This window comes from Castor canadensis, chromosome 7 (genome assembly GCF_047511655.1).
Source record: "Castor canadensis chromosome 7, mCasCan1.hap1v2, whole genome shotgun sequence".
Classification (NCBI taxonomy): domain Eukaryota; kingdom Metazoa; phylum Chordata; class Mammalia; order Rodentia; family Castoridae; genus Castor; species Castor canadensis.
Window position 1 is genome coordinate 77,838,153 of NC_133392.1, and position 27,600 is coordinate 77,865,752.

General features: G+C 51.4%; 2 protein-coding genes across 2 annotated transcripts in view; both read left to right on the forward strand.

The window, feature by feature from the left end:
* Nucleotides 1-2,287: 2,287 nt before the first annotated feature.
* On the forward strand, nucleotides 2,288-4,625 carry Slc18a3 (solute carrier family 18 member A3). The gene has a single exon (XM_020160086.2). The coding sequence runs from the start codon at nucleotides 2,651-2,653 to the stop codon at nucleotides 4,250-4,252; it is 1,602 nt and encodes a 533-aa protein (XP_020015675.1). The 5' UTR covers nucleotides 2,288-2,650; the 3' UTR covers nucleotides 4,253-4,625.
* A 676-nt stretch (nucleotides 4,626-5,301) lies between these two features.
* The window catches only part of Chat (choline O-acetyltransferase), a 57,972-nt gene continuing 35,673 nt past the window's right edge, over nucleotides 5,302-27,600 (forward strand). The window contains 10 exon segments of the mRNA XM_074079555.1: nucleotides 5,302-5,375; nucleotides 5,889-5,988; nucleotides 6,107-6,217; nucleotides 6,220-6,298; nucleotides 8,166-8,275; nucleotides 11,263-11,454; nucleotides 12,085-12,203; nucleotides 13,489-13,542; nucleotides 17,476-17,656; nucleotides 19,668-19,845. Of these exon segments, the coding sequence (XP_073935656.1) occupies nucleotides 5,302-5,375; nucleotides 5,889-5,988; nucleotides 6,107-6,217; nucleotides 6,220-6,298; nucleotides 8,166-8,275; nucleotides 11,263-11,454; nucleotides 12,085-12,203; nucleotides 13,489-13,542; nucleotides 17,476-17,656; nucleotides 19,668-19,845 (1,198 nt within the window).

Below are 27,600 nucleotides of genomic sequence, written 5' to 3' on the forward strand. Positions count from 1 at the left end.
GAGTATTGAATAAAGGCTGTCAGATAAAATTTAAAATAGTTCTCTTGCCCAAAAGAGCCCTTCCACAGTATGTCTGTCTGTCTGAAGGCTGTAGAAGTGGGCTCTGCAGAGGTGGAGGCAGGGGACCAGAAAGGGGCTGTGACTCACCCAGTATCATCCAGAAACAGGTCTGTCCCCATATTTAGGCTCTTTCCCTCTCACAGACAGTGCAGTTCGGCCACTGTAGGGCAGGTGCTGGCAGGGTTGTTAAGTGGATGAGTTTCTTCTCCTTTCCTGGGGTGCTCAGGTGGGTGGAGACATTGGGCAACAGCTGGCAAGGCTGTTGCCTTTCACCCTGGTGCTCTAGTCTCCATCACATCATCCCACATCTGGCTCAGGGACAGAAGCCAACTTTCCAGTGCACTCTGCACCCTCCACCAACCCAGACAGAGCCTTGCCTTGCCTATCAATGCCCACCTACCCAGAGGAACCAGCCAGGGTGCCCTCTATGTCTTTTATCATTCTTCACAAGACCCTCAACTGTGACATAAGCATAAGACAGCACGTGTTACAATGATAATAACAACAGTGAGTACTAATATTGCTCTTACTGTGTGCCAGCCCCCCTTCACAGTAGGTACTGTTATTCCATTTTACAGACAAAGCAAAGGGGCAGAGGGACAAAGGGGAAGAACTTCCTCCCTAGGTACCCTTATCTACTAAGTGGCAGAGCTGGGGGCCATCCTAAGTGTCTACCGCCAGAGCCTAAGAGTCATGATGCCCCCTCAGGGGTGGGGGTGGGGGGGCCCAGTGGAGAAGAAGGTCTCTCTAATGCTGGTTTGCTTTGTGGCCGAAGGCTCCCCTGACTCTGGAAGAGAGATGAATTGTAATCTCAATGTCAGTCCCCTCAACCTCAGCTGCCTCCGATCTTCTCTTCTGCCAGCGCAGGACTAGAACACTAGCTTCCTCTCTCCTGCCAGCCTGTGGACTGGATGGTTCCATGTACCATCCAGGGTCAAATCTCTTCTGGGGACGCGTCAAGCTGGGCATCTCAGCCTGTCAGCTGAGAACTGTGCGCCTCAGCGGGTGCATCCTCTCTAAAGGCGAGCCTCTTCTGAACCTGTGTTGACAGCAAAGCTGCGGGGCCCTACCCCGCGCTTGGGCAACAGGACAGCGCGTGCAGGTTTCTCATTGCCCCGAGAGGACCCCGGTCACACCACCCTTGAGCCCACCTACAGCTTGGAGGTGGCTCTGGAGAAGTGGGAGGGGGTGGTCGGTAGAAAAGTGGGTGGGGACTTGCAGGAGCGACGGGAGGGGCTTGGTCAGGAGAGAAGAGGGCCTGGGAGGAGTTAAAGTGGAGAGAGGGTGAAGAGGAAGGAGGGAAGAAGAGGCGGAGCTGGGGCACCAGTACAGGGAAAGCAAAAAGGGAGAATCCAGGCAGCGGGAGGGTACGAGGCAGTGCGGGAGGTTGAGAGGGGCAGTGCTCATATTTGGGACCCTGTTTGGGGGCGAGGCAACTTCTCTCAGTCCTCTCATGCTCATAGTCGGGAATTAGCTGTCCTGACATTCTGCCGAAGGGCTAGTAGACCGGAACCAGGCCAACAGTCTCTGAGCCTCCCCCTTCCTTCCCGCAGCGAGTAGGGGTGGTGGAGGACTGGGGGATGTGGAAAGGACCAGGGGGCGGAGCTAGAGAAAGGGTTGGGGGTCCATGCCCCTCAGATGGAGTCTCCACATTCCAGCTGTGAGAACAGATGGATGCAGCGCGGCTCACCTCGGGGGCTCCCTGCCCGCTGCGTGCCAAGATCCAGACTGAGGCGGAGATCTCGAGCTCCCGGCTGCCCCTTCTCTCGTGGGGCTGCGAGGAACCTAGGAACCGATTGTCGTGTCCCCATCCCAGGGGGAGAAGAGCGGGCGATCAATCCGCAGGTCCTAGAACTCGGTGGGGGGGGGGAGGGTTGTGGGGAGGAACAGAGGGCCGGCCCCTCCCACCACGCACCCATTTCTAGGGGCTTGTTCAGGATTCTTTCTCACTAAGACCCCTTCCTGGGGTACCCAGCCCTGAAGCATCTGGGAAGAGGACCCCGGCCCTGCTGCGCCCCGCCCTCGGCCCCCGCCCCGCCGACGTCGCATTAGCATGAGCGACGCAAGTGGCCCGGACACCACTCGGGGGCCGAGACTCGCAGCGTCACAGCCCCGAGTGGAAGGGAAAAAAAGAGGAGGCGGCGGCGGAGGAGGAGGCAACAGCCGACGCTAAGGGAGGGGAGCGCGGCTGCGGGGCGAGTGAGCGGGCGGGCGGCGGCAGCATGCCCCTCGGCCGGTGTGGGCGGCCTCTCAGCGCGGCAGGGGCTGCTGCGGGCGCTCCCTGGGTACAGCGCGCCCAGTCTCCGTGCCCAGCCCCTCTGCGTGCCCGCTTCCCCGGCCGCACCTGAGCCCAGCGGTGGCGGGTCGCTGGATCAGCTAAGAGCAGCGGCGGCGCCTCGCGGGACAGAGTCCTTGGCTTTCTTTAGGCGTGGGGACATGAGCCCCGCAGCTACCTGAGGCACGGGGGTGGGGGGCGCTGCACGGCTAGGACCGCGCCTCCGAAGAAGTTCCTCATCCTAGTCTCTGCACTGCGGAACGCCCGCGCCGGACACTGGTGGAGGCGTCCTCGGAAGAGCAGCGGGATAGGGGCATGGAACCCACGGCGTCCGCGGGCCAGGCCCGGGCGGCGGCCACCAAGCTGTCAGAAGCGGTGGGCGCGGCGCTGCAAGAGCCCCAGCGGCAGCGGCGCCTGGTGCTGGTCATCGTGTGCGTGGCGCTATTACTGGACAACATGTTATACATGGTCATCGTGCCCATCGTGCCCGACTACATCGCTCATATGCGCGGGGGCAGCGAGAGTCCCACCCTGGCCTCCGAGGTATTATGGGAGCCCACCCTGCCGCCGCCCACTCTGGCTAATGCTAGCGCCTACTGGGTTAACACCTCCGAGTCCCCGACGGCTGCCGGGCCTCCCTGGTCGACTCTGCGGCCCCGCTACCCCACGGAGAGTGAAGACATGAAGATCGGGGTACTGTTTGCCTCCAAAGCCATTCTGCAGCTGCTGGTGAACCCTTTGAGCGGGCCCTTCATTGATCGCATGAGCTACGACGTGCCACTGCTTATTGGGCTGGGCGTCATGTTCGCCTCCACTGTCGTGTTCGCCTTCGCGGAAGACTACGCCACCCTGTTCGCGGCGCGCAGCCTGCAGGGCCTGGGCTCAGCCTTCGCGTACACGTCTGGCATTGCCATGATCGCGGACAAGTATCCCGAGGAGCCGGAACGCAGCCGCGCGCTGGGCGTGGCATTGGCCTTCATCAGCTTCGGAAGTCTAGTGGCGCCACCCTTCGGGGGCATCCTCTACGAGTTCGCCGGCAAACTCGTTCCCTTTCTAGTGCTTGCCGCCGTGTCGCTCTTCGACGCGCTGTTGCTGCTGGCGGTGGCCAAACCCTTCTCGGCTGCTGCACGGGCGCGGGCCAACCTGCCAGTGGGCACGCCCATCCACCGCCTCATGCTGGACCCTTACATTGCTGTGGTAGCCGGCGCGCTTACTACCTGTAACATTCCCCTTGCCTTCCTCGAGCCCACTATAGCCACGTGGATGAAGCACACGATGGCGGCGTCAGAGTGGGAAATGGGTATGGTCTGGCTGCCGGCCTTCGTGCCGCACGTGTTAGGCGTCTACCTCACCGTGCGCCTGGCTGCACGCTACCCACACCTGCAGTGGCTGTATGGCGCCCTTGGCCTGGTGGTGATCGGCGCCAGCTCGTGCATTGTGCCGGCTTGCCGTTCATTCGCGCCGCTAGTGGTTTCCCTCTGCGGCCTCTGCTTCGGCATTGCACTGGTGGACACGGCGCTGCTGCCCACGCTCGCCTTCCTGGTGGACGTGCGCCACGTCTCAGTCTATGGCAGCGTCTATGCCATAGCTGACATCGCCTATTCCGTGGCCTATGCGCTCGGGCCCATAGTGGCAGGCCATATCGTGCACTCGCTTGGCTTTGAGCAGCTCAGCCTTGGCATGGGCTTGGCTAACCTGCTCTATGCGCCAGTCCTGCTGCTCCTTCGCAATGTGGGCCTCCTGACGCGCTCTCGCTCTGAGCGGGACGTGCTGCTAGACGAGCCGCCGCAGGGTCTGTACGATGCGGTGCGCCTACGTGAGCGTTCGGTGCCAGGCGGGGACGGCGAACCTTGCAGTCCACCTGGCCCTTTTGACGGCTGTGAGGACGACTACAATTACTACTATACCCGCAGCTAGCAGCCCCGCTGCTCCTCCAGGCCACTCGCCCTTCCCTCTTGGGTCAAGGTGGCTGCTCTGCGACAGCGCACTGGCCAACTCAGGCTCAGGGCCCACCTCCTCCACCAAGTACCCCAGCCCCTCCCCAGTCTCGACTTTCCAAGCCGGAATCCCCTCTCCGTAACCCATTCTCTGTTTCTCTCCCTGTGTCCAATGCGACATGGAGCATCAAGAAGTGATTGCGCTCCTGGCAGAGGTGAAAAGGTGTGCGGGTCATCACCTCGGAACTCCCCAGTATATAGCTGTGCGTCTGTCTGTCCTTCCTTCCGTTTCTTCCAGTACCAAACGTGGCCTGATGCACCGCGATGCCTCCGGCCCAATTAATAAATTATTTCTGTCTGAGGAGGCCGAATCTCTTTATTGGTGAGGGGTGGGCAGACGGGAGGGTGACATGGGTCTCCATGCCTGAGTCTGGTGGACTTGTGAAAGTCTATGGCTTTTTTGCTACCCAGAAAGGGGGATACAAAGAAGGCAGACTCAGCAAGAGCTCTCACCCACGGACACCCTAAAGCACGTGTTGCTCTCAGTGAACACTTTTCCAAGCACAGCGTAGCTCCCGGGGATGCCGCCCGGGGGAGCTTGAGGCTCCTCGCCGGCTGTGCACGCTGAGCCCTGCCCTTTAAAGACACGCCCCAAACCACAAAGCTCCAGGGAGCCTATGTTAAGCTTCTCTTCCTACCCGCACCGCACCCCGTCCAGGCTTTGAGAAAGGAGTAGGGACCGAGCTGCTCCTGGCAGAGGAAGAAAAATGGGTCCCGTTTTTCAGGAACCAACCTCTGGACTAATGTGTTCGTTAAAGAGCTAGGCTCTATCCTATGAGGAGTGGGAGAACAGTTGGTGCGTCTGCTGGGTCTCGGTTAACGGGTTTGACTCACGAAGGGAGGGAATGGGAATGTGGCAGGTGGTACCAACCCCCAACCCTACCCCGTCCTGAATGAAAGTAGCTGTCCAGAGCTGTCAGGCAGGTTTCCCATCCTTGAGTCCTCGTCGTAGGAGCCCTGGACTCGCGTATGCCGGACGCCTTCAGTCCTGGAACCGCCACTGCCGCCGCCACCAAGTCCTCCAATTCCAGCGTGGAGGGGAGGTTGGGTTAGGGTCACCTGTGAGTACTCTGCCCTAATGGTGTGTGCACGTCTTTCCTTGCTAATCTGGCTGTGTGTGTGTGTCTGAGCGGGGTCTTTGTGAATACCTCTGTATGTACTCTTGTGGAGGCACCTATATGGGGAGGAGCGTCTTCTTCCAACTGAGTGTCCCTATTCAGTCCCGGCTTTGCCATCAGAGTGGGCCCGGTCTGTGTTACCTCACCTCCACCTCCCACCCCAAAGCCCCAGCAGGAATGGGATGGCAAAGGAGAGGGAGGTCCTACAGTGATCAGCAAGCAGGTTGTTTATTATTAATTATTATGATGGTGATGATTTTAACAGGGACTGTATGAGTCTAACCTAGCCAGAGGTGGGGAGGAGGCCAGTGCTTTCCTCGGACCCATTACTCCCCTAGAGTTCTGCATATACAGTTACAGAGGCGTTGATGGAGTTGGGGGCTAGAGGAGCCTGGGGCAACCGACATGGGCAGGACAATGTTAGGCGCCCCTTTTCAGACCTGAATGCTGCTGCCAGTGCAAGAGCTTGTCCGGGAAGTCGTCCAGGCAGGTTCCGGAGACGCTAAACGGGATCGTGGGGCGGGGCCGGGGGTGCCGGGTGGGGGAGAGAAAGAGGACAGAGGAAGAGAGATGAAGGAGGGGCAGGGGGAAGGAAAAGGGAGAGAGGGGAGGGAGGAGGAATGCGAGGAAGAAGACCGCGGCCGATTCGCTTGCAGCTAGTCGGGCGGCCGCTGGGACCCGGTGACGTCGGAGGCTCTACTACGGACCCAGGCGGCAGCCCCAACCCATACGTTGCTGACGCGCCCCCCCACCCCCGCCCGTATCCCTACTGGCTCACACTCCCGCCCTCAGTCCTTTTTGGTGCGGAGAGGCGGCGGCGGCCAAGGCAGCAGAGCCCAGGATAGCAGGTGAGAAGGGCCGGGGCTGGGCGGGCGGAGCGCGGCATGGGGAGAGGAGCCCCAGGGAACTGAGCGCGAGGCACTGAGGCGCTGTCCCTCTTGTGGCGCTGTCCATCCAGGGACAGCGCCTGAGTTGAGAGGCCGCAGGACTCTGGGAGTTCACCACATCTGGGCAGGCAGTGGCCGTCGGGGGACATCCAAGAGGCTGCGGCATTCTGCAGCTTGGGTGCTTGGGCTTGGAGAGGTTTGACCAACTCTCTCTCCTTCCTTGTAGTCTCAGTTCACCTAGAGCCACATCTACTAAACACAGAGGTCTGTGCTTTCTGTGTCCAGCCCGAGGGTCGGTGGGTCTCATTCCTGAAGTGCTGACTGGAGTCCAGCTCTCTCCAGACCCTCGCAGAAAGGGGGGGGTTAGTGGGGGAGGGAGCCGCTGAATGTGGCCAGTGTGAACTGGGAGGCAGCTGGACCTGTGATGCTGGACCAGACTGGAGTTGGAGCTCGAGGGTAGAGCAGAGACCCCTTCCGGTAGCCTTGGCAAGCTAGGCAAGCAGGACCAGGATAGGAGGGCAAACAGACAGACATACTGTCATTCACCTGCCAGGTTCTGGAAGAGGAGGAACTATCAGGAAGTCATCTGCTCCTCTCTAAGATGCAGTATCTCTGGCTCTGAAGCCTGACCACTGTTTTCCCCTATGGGGTAGAGCCGCTGAGCCAGTGCAAAAGGAGGCATTGGCTTCATTGTCTGTACTTTACTGACTGCCTTTATAAATTTGACCTTGTCCTGGTGCCCCCTCTCAGAACTGCATGGTGCTAAGGTAAACCTTCACTCCAGCACTGCTACCTTCAGTTCTGCAGTCCAAGGCAGCACCTGCTGTCCTTAGGCATGATAGGATCTAAGGATCATCCACTTGTAATTTCCTGTACCTACTTGCATGGGCCTTCTATCGTCTCCCCAGCGAGGCCAGACATTCCCAGTATTCTCCATCCTTAGGCCTGGTTCATCCATCTTTGTGGATGTCTGTCCCCAGGGTGAACTGAGCCTTGAGCTAGCACCTGGGCTGTGTTTGTGTATGAGTATGGTTGGTAGTGGTGATGGAGTACACTAAACATCAGTTTTAGGCTCTCGAGAGAGAAGACAGAATGGGTTGATGGAAATTCTGAGTTGCTCCTATACAAATTTAGGTGTGGGGTGATCTAAAGGTAAAAAGTATACCCCCACAGAATAAAAAAGTGGCCTCTGCCCTTCTTGGCCTGGCTCACTTCTATGACCAGACTACCAAAGTCAAGCTCACCCAGGCCCTTGTATCCCAGAGTACCACCTGCAGTTGGCCTAAGAGGTTCATTCACATGCATTCCTTTCTCCAGCTGACCAACAGTCTGCTAACTCCATGCCAGCCCCTAAAATGAATTTCTTAGCAGGCATCATCTTACTCTTCAGAAGCTCACAGTCTAGTGGGAAAAGAGATTGTAATCAGGAAAGCATACACCAATTGAGTACTAGACAGGAACCAAGCCAGTGCTCGACTGGTGACCCCCTGCTCATTGGGAGTAAGCAAACCTGACCCTGCTCCTTCTTGTGCTGCCTTGGGGTGATCAGTTGGCCTTGAGCTGCAGCAGTGTTGTGAGATCAGGTCCCAGCTAGGGGCTCACTTGAAGACCCACTCTTCAAGTGACTTGGGGACTCAGTTTGGTCACTGTGGCCAAGAAGGCAGGTCTGAGATTTGAGATTGGAGCCATGCCTGTGATGAGGCTCCTTCTTATACACTGCTCTCAGGCTCTGGGTTCCTCACAGGGCAGGCGTCAGACTGTGGGAGGTGAGGGGATCATGGCAGGACTGGGTGGCTCTTGTGTGATGCTTCTGCTTCTCAGTCTGTAGGTCTGTACCTTTGCTATTCCGGATCAGGAGACATCAAGATGCCCATCCTGGAAAAAGTTTCACAAAAGACAACTGCAAAAACTGCCAGCGGTGAGGAGGAGCCTGTGAGTGTCTGTCTTATCCCTGCTATCCTGATTCACATGCACTTGCTCCCAGAATAGTCCTGTGTGGGACTGGCCCTCAGCACTTTCCCCATTCCCCAGCCCTGCACTCTTCTAAAGTTGGACACCCAGACTGCAACCTTGCCCAGGGAGGGCCTGGAGAGACTGGGAGTGTCCTTGGGGTGCTAAGGAGTGCCCACTGCAAAACTTCCTAATCTTGAGGCCAGGGAGAGCCTGTGACCACTGCAGATGCTATCTCTCTTCTTTCCATCCCCTCCTCCATCCCAAGGTCTATTCTCATGACTTTGAGTCCAGTGAGGTTGCTTAGGATGGGACTGAATTCCTTATCCCAAGCTCTGCCACATCCCAGCCCCAGTCGCTGCTACCGGTTCAACCCTGTAACTTGAAGCACGATGTTTTTCACTGGTTTGAGACAATACCATCCTCTCTGAGCAGGCATCCTTCTTCCCACACTACCAACCCCAGAGTGATGGAGTAATACATCTGACTTCGGGTTGTTGCATGGGCCAGTCCCTCTGTTTCATGCCTCCTCCTGCTCCCTCTGGCCTTCATTTGAAACTGTCCTGCTTCACTGCCCTGACCTCTACAGCTTAGCCACACCTTTGTTGTTACTTACAATCCATGTCCTGCTCCCTAATCCCCTGCATTGGACTGTGGCTTCCTGGAGAGCAGGCTCTGTGTCTTCTTCACCTCTGAGTCCAGTCCAGGGGCTGGCTCACACGAAGTGCCCAAGAAAAGTATATGGACCAGAGACTCAGGATTTCAGGGGCCAAAGTCCCTTGGTTTGGAGTCAGATGTCCAGAAGATCTGAAGAGGAGACCCCAGGGCTGAGCTGTCTGAATTAAGATTTCCTGCTTCATTCCTTTTTATTCATTACTGCTGAGGTCCAGTGCACTATGAGAGGCTGGAAAAAGGGCTGCCTTTCTAGTGGTGGCTCCAGCCAGACCTGCTGGTGCTCTTGGGTCAGGCCTCTAGCTAAGCTGGGCTTTCTGTAGATGCTTGTCCTCCCACACAGACCCCCTAGAAGTGCAGCAGAAGGAGGGATCAGAGTTGCTGGGTGAAGAGACTGAACCTGGCTGGCTGGAAGTGGGTTGAGCAGCCTAGGTTGCTGCCCAGACGTGTCCTGGCATCCTTCCCTAAAGCAGGAGTAGCCCATAGTTGGTGCTGACACTCCACCCCCTGCCAGAGCAGTGAACTCCACAGACAGGATGAGACAGGTATAGGCAACTGTCATTCATCCATCAGCACATACTCAGAGGCTCCACCTGTGGCAGGGAGCAGCAGTAGGAGCAGAAAGGGGTGCATTTTAGTGGGGCCCCTTCACTCCACAGCCCACTTTCATGACTGCGTCATGGAAACTCGGCATCCCACAGAGGAGAAACTCCTGAAGAAAGGCAGCCCAACGTCCACCAACTGTGTACAATTCAAGCAACAATATTAAAAGTCCCGTTTTCCTGTTTTTGGGGCTGAGTAGGAAGAAGAGAAGAAAGGAGGGAGTGAGAGGAAAGGAGAGAACAACCCAGGAGAAAGAAGCACAAAGAATGTAGGATGAAGTTAGATTTCAGAATGGCCAGGGACTCAGCTGTCCAAACTGAGGGCCTCTTTTCTTCACATGTAAATGGGATAAAAATCTCTTTCCTGTCTGTGACAAAATTGAAGACACCCATGAGACTCCTTGACAAATGTGGCGGTCAACTGGAAGCTCAAGACCTATGTAGGAGGACAGTGGTCAGGGGTTCCTGACTCTAGCCACACTTTGGGCTCCCAAGATTACAAGTTTCCTTTTGGGATTTCTTTTAGAGTAATAAGGCTGGTAATGTCACAATACTTTATGATGTGCCTGTTTGAGCCAGTTATTTCTGTCATTAAATTCTCTCTGTGTCCCTCTCAGGTAGGTGTTGTTACTTATGTCCTGTGAATGAGTAAATGAGGGTTGGATAGATTTGGACAAGAAGGAATTCTACTGCCCTCCCACCCCACTCCAGTCCCCACGTGGAACAAATCTCCTGCCTGGGTTTCATGTCTGGGAGGCATATAACAAAGAGTTCCCCAGGAAGCATTTCATAGAACTCTGGTCACTAGAGTAGCATGGAACCACATCTCCACCCAAAGCTATCTTTGCCCCATCCATCTCTTTCCATAAGAGTATACCCTTCTAGTCTGGACAACAGTTATACTGTGAAGCCCCATCTGGGAACATTTCCTACATGAAGAGTGACAAGCAGGGCTGGTGTGGTGGCACACATCTATAATCCCAGCTATTTGGGAGGCAGAAATTGGGGAATCAAGGTTCTAGGCTGGCCTAATCAAAAAGTTAGTGAGACCCCATCTCAGCAAATAAGCTAGCCATGGTGGTGTGTGTCTGCAATCCAAGTTACATGGGAGACCTTAGATAAGAGGATCAGTCTGAGGCCAGCCTAGGGAAAAAACTCAAGACCCTATCCAAAAAATAACTAAAGTAAAAAAGAGCATGACTCAAATGGCAAAGCTCCTACCTAGCAAGCATAAGACCCTAAGTTCAAACCCCAGTACCACCAAAAGAAAAAATGACCAGCAGCCAACAATATCCATAATCTTTCATCTTAGGGTTTGTTGTTCCTTTCATCCTATGACAGGATCATTTTACATGGGAAGAAACTGAGCAGTGCCAGAGGGTAAGAGACTTGCCAGAGGTCACACAACTGATCAACAGCAGGGTCAGGGTATGAACCTAGGTCTGTCCATTGTCACCATCAAGGTCTTTTTCTTTGCACTTTGTGCCTTCCTGGAACTTGAGCATGGTAGGGGGCAGGGACAGCAAATAGGAGGGTCCTTAATTCATAATTCTGTTGAGTCAAGCCCAATAAAACAGACAGGTCCCAGGATAGGGAGCAGGATGAGATAGAGTGAGACACATCCGGGGACCAACCCAAGGACAGGCATGGCCACACAGATGGACAGGCACAGTGAGTGCCTGTGAACCCCCTCTCTTCCAGGGGCTGCCCAAATTGCCAGTGCCTCCCCTGCAGCAAACATTGGCCACCTACCTGCAGTGCATGTGGCACCTGGTGCCAGAGGAGCAGTTCAAGAAGAGCCAGGCCATCGTGCAGCAGTTTGGAGCCCCTGGTGGCCTCGGGGAGACCCTGCAGCAGAAACTCTTGGAGCGGCAGGAGAAGACAGCCAACTGGGTAAGGGTTGCTGGGAGGAAGATAACAAGGGACCCCCTGGAGTGGGGCAAGAGGCAGATGTGGGGACAAATGAAGGGTTTGGGTAAGGGGCAGGTAGGTGACATAGACCAGGCAGATGTGGGGATGGGATAGTTGGGAACAAACAGCATGGGTTGGAGGTTAGCAAAGTTCAAGAGAGAGGGACAGGCAAGATGAGAGGTAGGGATGGGGAAGAGGGGGATAGCTGGGAGACAAGGGAATTTGGAGAGAGAGGATACAGAGATGGGAGACAGGACTAGGAGAATATGGGAAGGTCAGGGAAGCAGAGAGGAGTGGCAGACAGGAGTGAGACACAGATAAGGACAGGCAGAGACAGGGATATATCACCAAAAATCCAGGATGGGAAAGGATTGAAGAAAGGAGACAGTATGGGCCAGAGATGGACAACAGTCCTGGAGGGCTGGGAGCACATGGGCCCTTAGCACACAACAGGCTCAGTGAACTCTTCTGTGACTCTTCTGTGAGAAGAGTCAATGAATGCTCCAGTAAGGTACCCCAATCTTCCCTCAGGGTGGCCAGGATGGGACTGTGACCTCCACTGGTAGGGTACCCTCAGGAGGTAACGGCACCCCTTCCTGTTCTCCTCGGCAGGTGTCCGAGTACTGGCTGAATGACATGTATCTTAACAACCGTCTGGCCCTGCCAGTCAATTCCAGCCCAGCTGTGATCTTTGCTCAGCAGCACTTCCAAGACACCAATGACCAGCTAAGGTAAGGCCACGGTACTCCTGGGCTTGCAGTTTTGAGAACCCATCCAAGGTAGGGAACAGGGCACCAGTACCAAAGTAGTGTGTTGGCTGAGGTTTCTGGGGTCAGATGCCTTGAGACAGCACATCTAGGCCATGGTCAAGCTAGCTACTCAAGTGGTCATCCTCAAAATATATTTATTTGAGATGAGCAGTGATGGGGGTCATGGGCTCTAGGAACCCTACAGCAGTCTCGACCCAGCCGAGGCCCTGAGGGCAGGTGTGTATTCTGTCACCTTATCACACAACTCCAGGTGCCTGAGAGTGCCTCTGTGCTCTCTAGAGCCCAGTTCCAAACAGACTCCAGAGGGGGAGGAACCATCTGCTGCAATTTCAGAGCTCACTGAGCCGCTGGAAGGGCCTCTGGGCCCACTGAGGACATGGTAATGGCAGGCGAGGAGGGGGGATGGTCTCCCTGCTGGCATCTGTCAGAGTTCCTGCTCTTGAGACCAAAATGGGACCAAGTGGCCTTAGAAGAAGAGGCAGGGTCCTGCAGCTTCTGGCAGGGCTCAACCACACTGGTCCCCTAGGACCAACTCCCCTGACCTGCGGGCAGCCTTCCCTCTCCCCTGCAGCTGGGGACTCCTCTGGCAGAAGGAAGTGTGTGGATGGATGAATTTCTGAAAACCACTTTTCAAATTGCATCTGAGGGGCATTTCCCTTCCCCATGCAATGAAGCCGGGCCTCATCAGCCATGGTCAGTTAAGATGGCATAGTCCCCTGGCACAGTTCTCTGGGGCCTTTCTGTCCCCACCCAGCACTTGGTTTCCCTGTTTTTAGACAGTAAGGGAACCACATTATAGACGTCTCCCAGAGACTGGATTTCCAGAACTCCAGGTGCCCAGCCCAGTTCAACCTCAGGACTGGCTAAGAAGAACTCCACCCCTCACTTTCCAGACCTTTCCTGCCACTCTGGGGCCTTTCCTGGCTCCCTCTCATTCCTCCTCCTCCCCAAAATGATTCTGGTTTTCTCTTCTGCCCCCCAGAGTTGCTCCACCCCCAGTTCTCACCAAAGGACCATTTATAATCCAAGGTTCTGTGGTGGCTGACTGCAATAGGGGAGGGGCAGCAGGGCCTGGCATATGGTGGATGATTCGTGAGTTTGGGACAGAAGAAGCCATGGGGAGAGCAGAGAAGGAGACAAGTAGATAGGAGGAGGAAGGAACAAAAGGAAGGAGAGAGGGAGGGCAGGAAGCACAGTGGGGTGGGGATGGGAGGATCCCTGAGGCCTTATGTCTGTTCCTCTGCAGGTTTGCAGCTAGCCTCATCTCTGGTGTGCTCACCTACAAGGCTCTGCTGGACAGGTAAGATTGGGCCCAGCCCAGGAAGGGGAGGGCCCTGCTCTGGACAGGCTGTCTCCCTGCTGAGCTACACATGGAGCTCCAGAAGGCAGAGACCTTGTCTTTTTTACCTGTGCTGATCACAAATCCCACTGCCCATTTCCTAGCATCAGGATGGCTTTCAGCCAGCTGACCTGACCATTAAGTGTTCCTTTCCTGGAGTAAATACCATCCTTCCCTGATCTTGCTTAAATGCCCCCTCTCTCCATATCTCCTCTGTTTTTCCGTAGTGTGAATTAGATTGTCTGCAGTCTAGAGAACACACAGACAGTATAGAAGGAAGAGGTATAAGGTCATGCGAGCTTAGCTGAACATACTGGAGAGATGGTCTCTGAGCCATCCTGACTCCCACCAAGCTCAGTGGACACAGGGCTCCTCTCACAGGTGGAGAGAACTGCCTAGACATAATGGCTTATCTTTGATTCTAGAAGAAATGTCCTTCTCTTGGACCAACTCCAGGGTGTCTCGGAACAGCAGGAAAAGAAAAGGGTCTGGAGGATATAAGGGCAGAGAATATAAGGGCACTGATACTGAAATGAGGGAGGGGCCCAAGGCATCTATTTGCATAAGTAAGGAAGCTAAAGCTCAGAGAGATTAAGTAATTTACCTGTGCTCACACAGATGGAAGGTAACAGCAAAGAAGGAACAAGGGGAACTCTCTGTTCAACCGGATTCAACTCAATCTCTACTCAGCCTTGGGGAAGAAGCTCAGAACCACAGCCCCTCTGGAGAAGAGGGGTCAGATTTAAGGGGCAGATTTAGAAGGCAGAGAAGCTTAGGGTTCAGGTCCTGGGTTCCTCAGACCTGATTCTGAATTCAGTTCCCCACAATAGTGGGAGGGTTGATCTGGAGTGAGTTTGATGGCTTCTAACTCTTGCCCCCTGTCTGTCTAATGGGAACACAAATGGCAGCCTCACTAAGGGACAGCAGTGACTGTCCTGTGCACCTGTAAGCTCTCAGACCTGAACAAGGTGCAAGCAGGCTGTCCACTGTGGGTATGGACTACATACTCCTTGGCACTCTCTGCCTGCTCCTTTCCAATGCCAGATCACTGTGCCTTTCTTTCACTGTGACTATCACCACCAACCTTGTGACTGTCATCTCCTGTGGTATTTCCTTTACTGTTTCTGTCTTCAGGAAGTGCTCTGCCCCCTCACAGAACTCATTACTCCTGCTCACATGGAGTCTCCATCTTCAGAGACCCTTGTCCCTATAGCACCCCAGTGGCACAGTGGAGGAGAGAGGGCCCCACCCTGTTCACTGGAACATCCATTACTGACAGACTTGGCCCTGACACTCTTGTGGGTGCATGTGTGTGTGTGTGTGTGTGTGTGTGTGTATGTAAGCACTTGTGTGTGTGAGCATGTGTGTGTATGTGTGTATATATATGGGGGTGCATGTGTGTACGTGTGTGCATGTGTGCATATGTGTGTGTATTGTGTGTATGTGTATGTGTGTATGTGTGTATATGTGTATGCATTGTGTGTATGTGTGTGTATATGTGTGTATAAGTGTATATGTATGTGTGTATTGTGTGTGTATGTGTGTATGTATGCGTGTGTATTGTGTATGTGTGTATATTATGTGTATGTGTGTGTGCGTGTATGTATGTTCATATGTATATGTATGTGTATGTGTACATGCATGTGTGTGTGTGTTGTTTGTATGTGTGTGTAAGCACTTGTGTGTGAGCATTTCGTGCACACACGCATGCCCACGCATATAAGATTTCTGTGTCTAATGCTTGTAAGTGTCATAGGCAGGAATTTTGCCCAAGTGCCTGTTGTGTACACTTCATTCATTCATTCACTTTGCATTGTACTGATGCCAGGAAGAGGAAGTGAAATTAGGCCTCTTCCTTGCTCTCAACCAGTTCTCAGATATTGGGCAAGACAGACACAAAGTTCAGCTTTGCTGCTCCCATGAGCTCCAGACAACCCAACTGGGATGTCTGCTGGCCATTGCAAAGCAGTCTAATAGAGTTTTTTAGCCCTTCCCACCTTCAACTTGCTCCTCCCTTGCCTTACCCTTCAGTTACGTGCAAGGGCCTATCCCCAGTTAGTAGGTCCTAGCGTTCAGAAGTCCCCTGCAGCACCTTGTTCTCCTTCCCCCCTCGTCTAATCCACGCTCAGATATGGCCACTCTCCCTCCAAGCCTCCCCTCCCTTTTCTCTCCTTCCTCTCTGGCTCACATCACTTTTCTCATCTCAGCTTTAGCCTTCTTCCTGCCTTTCCTGAGACCCACTCTTCTCATGTAACCAGAGTCATTGGAAAAACAAAACAGGGCTGGGGGTGTAGCTCAGTGGTAGGGTGTGTGCTTAATCTGGGCAAGGTTCTAAGTTCAGTCCCCAGCTCCAAATCATTCCCCTGACTGTTAAGGCCTTCCAGGGGCCTTTACTGCTCCAAGCGTAAGCCACCAACTCCTGCTTCTGCCACTGCAGTCCACAGGACCGCGCCTTGGCCACCTCTCCAGCCTTCTCCTCACCATCCTCTTTTCTGACTTCTGTTGGCCCACTGGTGCTTCTCAATCTATCTCTGAAGAGGGATCTTTTTTTTTTTTTTACCAAAAGTGAATTACTAGAAAAACATTACAAAGATATAAAATCTAAGACCACATGTTTTATTATTAGATTCAACACAAAATTCTCATCACATTGCTACAAATGCTGCTGGATTCTTGCACTCATTCTATCATAGATCAGTCATGACAGTTTAGCGTAATGCCCTTACTTTCAGTGGGAGTGTCATGGGACATTCCACACTGCCCACCTCCATGGCAGCTTCTTACCTTTAGGACTCAGCGAGAATGTCCCCCAGACACCTTCTCTTGCCCTTACCAGTCACTCAGGCTCACTACTTGAAATTCTCCTCTTTGCCTGTTTGCTGCTTGTACTCTACTTCTCACCAACACAACCCAGGACTTGTATCCCCTCAGAGTAGGAAAATCATGTCCTGTTTGTCACTGTATGGTCAGACCCCAGAATGGTGCCTTGCACAGAGGAGGTGTTCAGCAAAATTTGTTGGCTGAAAGGGAGAAAAGATGGATGGATGGATGGATGGATGGATGGTGGATTGATGGATAGGTGATGGAAAAGTGGATGAAGGGGTGGTGGACGAGTGTATGTATGTATGTATTAGTGGTGGATAGGTGGATAGGTGGATGGGTGGATTTGTGGATAGTGGATGGATAGATGGATGCTGCATGAGTGGATGAATGGGTTGATGAATGAGTAGATGAATAAATGAATGCATGGTGGATGGATGGATGGACATATGAATGCATGGTGGGTGGATGAATGGATGGATGAATGGAAGAGAGGAAGGAATGATAAACACAAGTCATGCAGATACCACAGGAAAAAAAAAGAGAACTTTCTGCCTTTAACTGAGATTCAGCTGCTAGAGAGATGATACAAGAGTAGGCTCTTGAAGGAGAAGAAGGAATTTTCTAAACAGAACTGTAGAATGCCGGGGTAAGTAGGAGTGAAGGCATGCCAAAGAAAGACCAAGATAAGCAAAGGTACAGTAGACTAAATGGCAAGATTTGCCTATGCAGTACCTGAAACCGGTGTGAGGGTGGAGTAGTGGAGATTTGAGGAAACACTGAGGGTCTCCAGGGCCATGGAAATGGGGTGTTCCACTACTTCAAAAAATGGAGAATTGAGCTCTGCAACTGACATTGTGATCAGTTCTGAGTGTGGTGACCCATTTAGCCTAATCAAGTTATAATAGAGGACTGGGGATTTATCTCCATGGTAGAGCACTTGCTTAGCATGCACAAGACCCTGGGTTCAATCCTCAACACCAAAAAAAGAAAAAAAATTAGCATAAAACCAATCTTAATTCCCTCTCTTCCCCTCCTCGTCCTCTCACAGCTGCCTTCTTCTTTCCCCTCCAGCCACTCCATCCCCACTGACTGTGCCAAGGGCCAGCTGTCAGGGCAACCCCTCTGTATGAAGCAATACTATGGACTCTTCTCTTCATACCGGCTCCCTGGCCACACCCAGGACACACTGGTGGCTCAGAAAAGCAGCATCATGCCCGAGCCTGAGCATGTTATTGTGGCCTGCTGCAACCAGGTAAATGGCCCCATGTCACTTCTGCAGCCTTTAGACTCAGGGAGGGTGTGAGGCATGCAGTGGCCAGGTGTGCTTGTCCATTCTTGCTTCTTCAAGGGTTCACAGGCCACTTCCCTGAGTCACACCATGAGCTGGGGCACAGTGGCCCCAAAGTGGTGTCTCCTACTCACAGTCAGTCCCACTTCTGTCTACCAGCTGTCTTTTAAGAACAAGGAGAGTTAGGGAATTCCCTCCTTGGGGTCATTTCAGCCCTGTGGAGCCAAGTCAGGTTGAAGAACTGATTGATGGACTGAGGATTCTGAAGGAGTCCCCGTGTTGCTTTGGCTGTCCACCTGCACAACATGTGTTCATTTCCATGTAGTCACTCAGCCCATGGTCTTTGTAGAGGCCACACACAGACAAAGGGACAAAGTCAGGGACTGATAGACAAGACTTCACATGGACCAGACAGGACCCAGTACTTAATACTTATTCACCCCATTTAATCCTACAATGACCCTGCAGAGGGGTCCTTGAGTCCTCATTTGACTGATGAAGTATGACTTGAACAAGTTAAATGGTTTGTAAAAGAGTGAGAAGGACCCTGAGGTCTGGTCAATGCCCTGTACCTCAGATCTTCAGGCAGGGTTCCATGGAGCCAGTAAGGACCCCATGGTGGGGGAAAAGACTGATCATGAGGGCTCTGACCCCTTCCTAGTGCCCACCCACTATATATTCTGTGTATTGAGTTTACACAAAAATATTTCATATGACAAATAGTGTTTTGTTTTGTGGGTTTTTTGAAAGGGGTGTTTTCTTTCTGTTGTTTGTTTTTATTACTTTGCTAAAACCTAAGTTTGACATTCACCTCAGAGTTACCCTTCCACCACCGTGCTTGTTCTGTAACGTTTTCTTCTTGGGCTTATCTCATATCTTTAGTAAATTGGGAGATCAGTGAAGATTTGTTATCTGAGGACAACTGTGAGCCCTGTGCCCAGGTTTGAAGGCCAACGGGAGGTTTCCCAGCTCATTTGACATCTTGGCCAGCCAGCCACAAAATGAAAACCTTTTTCTGACTTCATTCAAAAGTCAACCCCAACATTTCCCAGTCTGCACATGGTACGGTACCCACACCCTACAGAAACAACCTTGGAGCGCCTGCTCTGCACACAGCTTAGGGCAGGGGAATAGGTACTCATGTGAATCAGCTGGAAAGTATGCTTTCATCTGCATTGAGAAAGAGACCCTTTACACCGCTGAATGCTCTGGCTCTCGGAGCTGCAGAACCACAGCACCACGGTATTTACATATAAAGCCCATGCAGATAAACATGTGTACGTGCACATGGATGCACAAAGGCTTTTGTGTGTTGTTTGTCCATTTTGATCTTCCCATGCATCTCATCTGTCAGCTTGCTTTGTTTTTGTTTTCCTACCACTGACCAGTGTGTTGGAGATCTAGTTCCATAGCACTATCTGGAGCTAGTTTCTTTTAGCTCATTCTGAGCTGGTTGAGAACACTACATTTTATTTAGCTGTTCCCCTCCTGGAGAACAGTGAAGCTCCTTCTACTGTTTTATTTTTAATGCAAAAAAGGTTGCTATGCACATGTTCCATCATAAGTCTTCCAGTGCACATGGATGTGTTTCTCATGTACAAGTGCAATTGCTAAGTCATGGGTATGTACATTTTTATTTTTGATAAATACTGCCCTCCCACAGTGGTTATACCAATTTATACTCCATTCCCTGTAAACATAATGGTTTTGCATGAACTAGAAACCACAAAAGCAAGTTTTCTTTTACTAATTTTAATCTGGCCATCTTTGAAGGGGGATGGGGCACAGTGTGGAGTCCAGTACAGTGAACAGCATTTGGTTGTTCACCAAACTGGGATGATTCGGAGCCATCAAACACCTTGGGAACCATGGGCCTGAGCATCCCCCATCCTGAGCTCAGCTGTGAAGGCGCAATGAAGGCCTGCACTTTGGGCTGGCTGCCAAGAGTGACGTGTTTGACCTGTTTCCCCCACAGTTCTTTGTCTTGGATGTTGTCATTAATTTCCGCCGTCTCAGTGAGGGGGATCTGTTCACTCAGTTGAGAAAGATAGTCAAAATGGCTTCCAACGAGGATGAACGCTTGCCTCCAATCGGCCTGCTGACGTCAGACGGGAGGAGCGAGTGGGCCCAGGCCAGGACTGTCCTCGTGAAAGGTTAGCTGCAGTGCCCAGTGCATCTCCACGTTCATCTCATCCTCATGCCCATTGGCCTTCCCTCCTCCAGGGTTGGACACCTCAGCCTCATCCCCATTAGCCATAGCTTGGGGACCTCAGGACTCAGGATGGGTCAGCGGGGTGCCTTGAAGCTGAAGGCAACTATTACACACTTGTGTTTTGTTGGATGATATTCTAGCTTTCTGGGTGAGACGAAGGAGCATTGCAGTTGTGGGAAATCTGGAAAAACTGGGGGGGCAGGAAGGTTTTGAGAGGCAGGAAGGCTGATTATAGTCAGCAGCCGTGTTTTACTGGTGGGGCTGGGCTGATGCTCATCTGAGTTGCTGATAAACTCAGCCACTCAGGGGCTTTGGGATGGCACACCTCTCTGGGAGAGCAGTTTGCTATCTCCTTCATTTGGTTTCTTGGTCCTGACACCTTTCCTCTTCAAGCCAACCCTCATCCCTCTAGCTGGCTACTATTCTTGTGAAAGATTCTAAGCCTTCCCATAACAAAGCCAATAGTCTTAATTTTTTAATCATCCTCTGGAAATTATTTTTCAAACCAAAGCCAGCCCTACTTGGAGCCGGATGGAGTGCCTTCTTTTCTTGTCCATGTTAGACATTCTAGGATGAGAAGCAGAACTTCAAGGAGCTGTCATCTACCCTTAGGAATTGCACAGGACCAGGGAATCCATTCAGATGCCCTGTGTTTCTGTAACTCACACACAGTGGTTGAGGCCTCCGCCACTGACTAGCTTGATGATAGGAACAGGGCATGGGGTAGGAGACTCAAATATATAAGAATACTATGTTTACCCATATAAAGCAATAGGGACTGGAGGTGACAAATAAGTGCTGTGGGACATGAGAGAGAGAAGGGAGGTCCCTTCTAATTAGGATTTTGAAAGACTTTGTTGGAAAAAGTAGGTATGGAACAAAGCTCTGTGCCACGAGTGAGAAGGGCAAGAGAGATGAAAGAATCATGTCCAGACACTCTGACAGGTATGGGCAAATCCAGCCACTCAACAGGAACATGTCTGCCCTGCCCTGGGGACTACAAGAAGAGCAGTTGGCTACCAGAAATGACTATGCTGGATGGAGGTACTGGCACCTGACTCTCTGACAGCATGCATTTGCCTTTTCTAGTCCCTCTCTCTAGAAGGTTCCCTCAGAGCCAGCTGGTTCCTTTCATCATGCAGAGCTCAGTTCAGGTGTCAGGACCCTTCCTGAGCATCCTTTTCTCACATCAGCACACTGTCACTTTGACCCCCCTTTCTTATCTTGAGTTACTTGCTAGCCTTGCATTTGTTGGATTAATGCTGGTTGTCTCTGCTCCCTCCCATGTCTGTAAAGTCTGGGGGAACAGGAACTTGTCTGTTTGGTTTAACTTTTGAATCTGCTGTGCTGCATTTGTTAAATAAAAGAGTGAAGGATTACTAAGGAACCAGGCCCCAGACTTATTTCCCACTTGACAACTAATTATTCTTTCATCTAATTATTGGGCACCTGCTGAATGCTTGGTCTTAAATAGAGAGCTGCAGGGGCCAGACAGAGGTGTGAAGCAAATCTGTTCTCAAGGATATGACCACCACGTTGTAGAATTAATAATTTATCATTTGAAAGTGAGTTAATTCCCTCAGGAGACAGTCATGAAATCATATCCCACTCTTCTCCCCTCCAGGGACAAAGACAGGCATCAGAATAATCACCTCTGCTTCCAGTACTCTTTCCACTTTATTAGCAGGCCAGGCCCAAGATGACTGACCGGGTTGCCTTGAGGTCTGCGCTAATCGGAATTAATTTGTTAATGGCACTTGATCTGGCTTTCTGAATGGAAGTGCTGTTTCTATGGGAAGTTCAGCAGAAAGGAGCGAATGCACGCACCTCCCCTTGGGCAAATTGGTTAATCCAATTAGCACCGCTGATTGTGTCATCCACACAGCAGGCAACCAATTCCTCCCAGAGTCCTCCTCCCTGAGCAGCAACTGCCCACTGAAGGCAAACAGGGAGACCATTTCGGAAATGATTTCAGTTTCAAGTGAAACGAAGGCAGCGTGGGCGAGGGCTGAGCGTAAGGAAAAATGTGCATGGGTCTAGATGTATCTCAAAGCAGGGAAAAGGGAAGTAAGAGGAATTCCTATTTTGTTTGGTTTTGTTTTTTTAATTGGGGCCAGTGAATGGATGGTGGTACCACTTACTGAGATGGGACATAAGGTGGGGAGGGGATTGAAAATAGAGAAATCCTGTCAGAGCACATTTGATTTGAAGTGCCTTGAGTCATGTAAGGGAAGATGTCAGGTTAGATCTATGTGTCTGGAGCTCCAGGGAGGTCAGTACAGAGATATAAATTTGAGAGCCATCAGCACCTAAATGATATTTAAAGTTGTGGACCTGGATGAGATCATCTGGCAATAAGAGAACAGGGTCCCAGAGGTCAGACAGAGAAAGATACAAAGGAGAATACAAAACAGCAGCTCATGATGTACAGAAAAGCCAGGAGCTGAGTCACAGATTAAAGAGAGAGGAAGAGAATGGCCAACTACATGGAATGCTATTGAAAGCCCAAGGAAAGATAGGACACTGGGCTTAAGAATCTTGACATTGACAGTGAACTTGACAAGGCTCAGGCTGGAGGAGTAGGAAGAACAAATGGTTGTATGTGGGAGTGAATAGTCCAACAGCAGAAAGAAATTGTTGATGAGGTGGTTATTGAGCAGAACCAGCGAGAGTGGGTGAGTCTATTCCAATATTTGAGTATTAAAAGAAAGAGAAAAAAATGTGACAGTTTCTGGAAGAGGATGAGGGTCAAGGGAAGTGTTTCTAGTTAGAGAGAGGCAAGCTCATGATGTGTGTAGACAAGTACAAGAAAGTGATCCAGTAAAAGGAATTGCTGATAAGGAGGGAGGAGATCAACAGAGTGGTAGAATGCTTGCCAACACAAAAAGAGATGGAACTGAAAGAATAAGAACTTTTGTTGTTTTGGAAAAACAAAACTTGTCCCAAGACCTGTGGCACAGCAATCATGGCAGGAGGGATGGGAGTATGAGTCTCCTGGTTTCAGATCAGCAGAGCCACAGAGGGGGCAGAGATGGGATTCTGAAGACAAAGAGGAATTAAAGCAATGTATGAGGTAGCCTCTTGCTTTGGACATTTGGTGAGATTTAAGAGCTGTTTAGGGTCCATATAGGAGTATCTGGAGTCATCAATTTTAGGAGAAATTAGTTAAAATTGTGTTATGGGATTTCCCTCCAACCCCGTTCCCGAAATGTTCAGCTTCTCAGCTTCAGGCAAGAAGAAGGTGAGTCAGTGAGTTCTGCCGGAGTTGGTGACATAACTCGGGGTGGGGGGGTGCAGAAGGAATGGTCATGATGTGGAATGTGACCTGAGTAAGGAGTTGTGCTCAGACGTCCATGACCAAGTGCCACTGACCAGGTGGCATCAATAACCGAAATTTATTGTCTTGTGCTCATGCTTCTGGAGGCTGGAAATCAGAGATGGATGTGCCCACAGGGTTGACTTCTCCTGAGTCCTCTCACCTTGTAGAGGTAGTCTTTTCCCTGAGTCCTCACATAGTCATCCTTCTGCAGGTGTCTGTGTCCTAATCTCTTCTTCTCATAAGGACACCATTCAACACCCTAATGACCTCACCTAACTTAATGAGCTTTTAAGGGTCCAATCTCCAAATATAGTCAAATTCCGAGGTGACAGGGGTTAGACTTCAACAATTTGGGGAGGATACAATTCAGCCCATAATAGGAAGTGAGAATAGAAGTCTCGGTAAGGTGAGATGTGTCCAGAGGGTAACAGAATATGACTCAGAAAGTCAGGAGTGTTGTTAAAGGGTGGGATGAAGTAGAGACTTCAGAGGCGGTGGGTTTCTGGTAGGGAGAAGTTCCTGGATGTGTTCATGGGAGTGAATGCTGAGGTTATACTATCAGAAGTAGTTGGGTCCAGGAATTGATTGATGAGAATGAGGGCCAGATCACCCACGTGAATGGTCAAGTTACAGAGAATGAAGAGTACAGTAGTGATGGGGAAGAAGGTGGCCCAGGAGTCCAGGTCTTTCTTCATGGTGGGGAGTTAAGAAGAGACTGATGCAGTTCAGCATCAGGGAACAATACCAAGGGGACTAAAAGTCTAAGAGCTCCAACTCCAGATGGAAGAGGATGAGGAAGGAGGGCTAGTTGAGAAGTGAGAAGTGGGTAAAGGAAGCCATCTAGGGTACATGAGTATGAAGGCAAACAGCAGTGTCCCATGACAGGACCATAGGGACTGGAGCCCCCCAAAGCACCATCCTCCAGTTGAAGCAGGTAAACAGGTCATGCACAGGAGAGGTTATTCATGCCAGGAATGGCCTGTCATAAGGCAAGTGTCATGAAGGCCACAGGGAGGAGGAAAGAAGAGGAGATGAGGACCAAGTATGTTTAGAGACACGTGGAAGTGAGGGGTGGAAGTACCAGTGAGCCAGTGAGGATGGAGATCTTCATTGTCAGCAATGCTCTTAATTAATTCAGCCAGGAGGTTGCTCATGGCTGGTAGTGGTTGTTGGAGCTGGGTTCTTTCTGGTCCACAGAAGTACCCAGATTAACAGCAGAAATGGGTTGAGTTATTTCAAGGCATCATAGATTAATTCTCTTAGCTGAGGCCCTGAAGTCTTGCCTCTTTCCTTGGGACAGGGGTGGAAGCAGGCAGGCACTGTCCAGCAGGAGGCCTGGGGCCAGGCCAGCTCCTCTCAGCCTGGTGGAAGGTTGGATCATAGAGACTGTGCTCAGACAAAACATGCCTCTGAGGTCTCCTGTGATCAACTGAGAGCCAGCAGGGCAGGGACTTGTCTGCCCCTCTCCTTCATTTCAGCAACCTTTTCTCCTTCCAGACACTGTTCTGATCATTCACTGGCCCAGAATATGTCCCTTCTGTGAGTTCTCAATCTGCCCAGCCTGAACCTCTGCCCTAACAATAAGGGGTGGAACTTGGAAGGAGGAAGTTCACAGACCACTAGGATGGCACAGCCCACTTGGGGAAACCAGGCCCTTCCCCACCCTGCCTAGTGCTCCTCAGACAGATTTCACTCAGATACCATGCTGGAGTGTGTGCCTTTTATCACTGTAGCCACCCCCAACATCCCCGGCCCAATGCCACATACCCTCCTGGGTGGGGGAGGCAATCAGACTAAAACCAAAGGAGCATTTCAGACAGCATTTCCTGAGGGAAAGTGGAGGCCACAACCCTAGCCTGTCCCAGCCCAGGAGGAAGTGGAACCTGAGGTCCAGCCCAGGTGGACTAAGGTCAGTATGACTCAGCCCTGGCTGCAGACTGGGATGGTTGATGACATAAGACTCATCTAGAGCACTCTTTAAAAAACAAGACAGATTCCTGGGCCCCAGTGATTTTCCAGTGGGACGGAAGTGGCTGGAAGAATCTTATTTTTAAAGCACCCTGCTGACCTTGTGTGCAGCCCAGATTTGGGGCCCACTAACTCAGACAGGAGCTGCTGCCATGCCCCAAGCTCTCCCTTTGTGTATGACCTTGTTCTGGATGTTTTCTGTCCCTTGTAAGTCTTCCTTATGCCTGTGAGGTGGCAATTCCTTCCCCTCTGAACAGTGGAGGCAGCTGTGTCTCCCATAGGTTGAGTTGTTCCCTGCACTTAAAGGGAGTGGTTGGGGAACACTGGGTACCCATCTCCCTAGCCCGAGGTCCACAGCACTTGTGTGTGAAGGGATCAGAAGACAAGACTGGGGTCTCAGAAGGGGTGCACACATCCTTTCAGAGCCTCCCTCACCACTGAATCGCGAAGCTGTGGCCTCCTGAACCCAGGAGGAGCTAACACCGTTATCCTAGTCTGGAAATTTAATTAGACATTCTGCCCCGAGTCTGGAAGACTACAGTGCTTGTCAATTTATAGGAAAAAGATGGCCAGCTTGGACAGCCCCCCCCTCCAGCCCACCAGCTTTCCTGGGTGCTGCGTGGAGATCCTTTGAACACTGTGAACAGACCTCACAGGCAGATGCTCTCCGTTTACACAGTCCCGTAAATATTTATCCCCAGCAGCCAATTAGAGCTGAGCCACTGCTTCCAAGGAGGGAGTCGACAGAAGGTGGCTGCAGCTACAGAAGGCTGCGGTCATGGTTTACAAGAACCACTCAGGATAGGGGCATTTTGCTGTTTAAATATTGTCATTCAGAGCTAGGCAAGCCTGCTGATTTTAAAACCAATTACACATTAGCAATAACAGCCTCTCTGATTTAATTGGCCCAGAAATACCTCCTGTGCTCTCGAGGCAGAATGTGATTTTCTCTCTCTGGAGAGGGCTTGGGCTATCCCCCCCCACAACCAACAGTAGAAACACAGAGGCCTTTGTGGGTGAAAGCATCCAAGCAGAGAGAGGCGAATGGTCCAGGGCAAGAGGCCTGGCCTTGACCTGCGCCTGCCCTGTCTCATCCTGGCTTTCCTGGACTAAGGCACGGAGATAGCAGCCTGCCTTGTGGGTAGGACTGGAGCATGGCTGCTAAGGGTGTCTGGCACACTGAGAGTGCTCACTAAATAGTAGTTCTTATTAGGTTTAGGAAACGCTCTAGGGAGACTTTGCCCAAGGCCTACAACCTCTCTGGAAAAATCTGGTGAACTAGAAAATTGGCACTTGTGGAATGGGCACTACTCATGTGGTCACAGTCAGTGGCCCTCTGGCCTTCAGGCTGCAATGGCCGTTGTTCCTTGTGTGCAATCCTAACCCTTATTAACCTTGCTAACTCTGGGGTTCATTTTGCCAACCCTGTTCTCCACATACCACACACCTTTTTGACTTCTCCCTATTCACCATGTCTCTGGTCACCACTTTCCATTTTAGGTGTAGCTTAATAATATTGGGGGTACAAGGCAGTTGGGAAGTCATTTCTGTATCTCTATCCTTCCCCACCTGCACCCTTCTTCCCAGTTCTGGAAGCATGAAAACTCTGTGTTTTCTGCTAGTGATTAGAACCAACAGAAAGAGCACTTCTTGTTCTTTTCTTTCTTTATCTTTTTTTAAGTTAAATTAAACATATTTTGGAACAACCCAGATACACATACAGTTCTAAGAAATAATACAGAGATTTCATATGTCCCTGTTTTCCCTTAATGGTATTATCTTTCAAAACTGTAGCACAGTAAGACAACTAGGATATTGACATTGACAGCCAAGATACAGAGTATTCTATCACCCTAAGGGACCCCCTGTGTTACCCTTTTAAGCCACACCCATTTTTGCCCCACCTCAACCCCTCTTTAACTTCTGGCAACTATATATCTGCTCTGCATTTCTATAATTTTGCTGTTTTAAGAATATTATAGACCAGGTATGGTGATGTACATCTGTAATCCCAGCACTTGGGAGGTAGCAATAGGGGGATTGGGAGTTCAAAGCCAACATGGGCTACATAGCAAGACCCTATCTCACACACAGAGAAAGATCATTATATAAATGAAATGATATAGCGTTTTTTATTCCTATGTGCATACAACGCTTGGGTCATTTCTACCCCCTGCCCCCAGCCCTTCCCTTACCCTCCTGCCCCCTCCATCTCCCCCCACCCCCTCGATACCCAGCAGAAACTATTTTGCCCTTATCTCTAATTTTGTTGAAGAGAGAGTATAAGCAATAATAGGAAGGAACAAGGGTTTTTGCTAGTTGAGATAAGGATAGCCATACAGGGCATTGACTCACATTAATTTCCTGTGCGTGTGTGTTACCTTCTAGGTTAATTCTTTTTGATCTAAC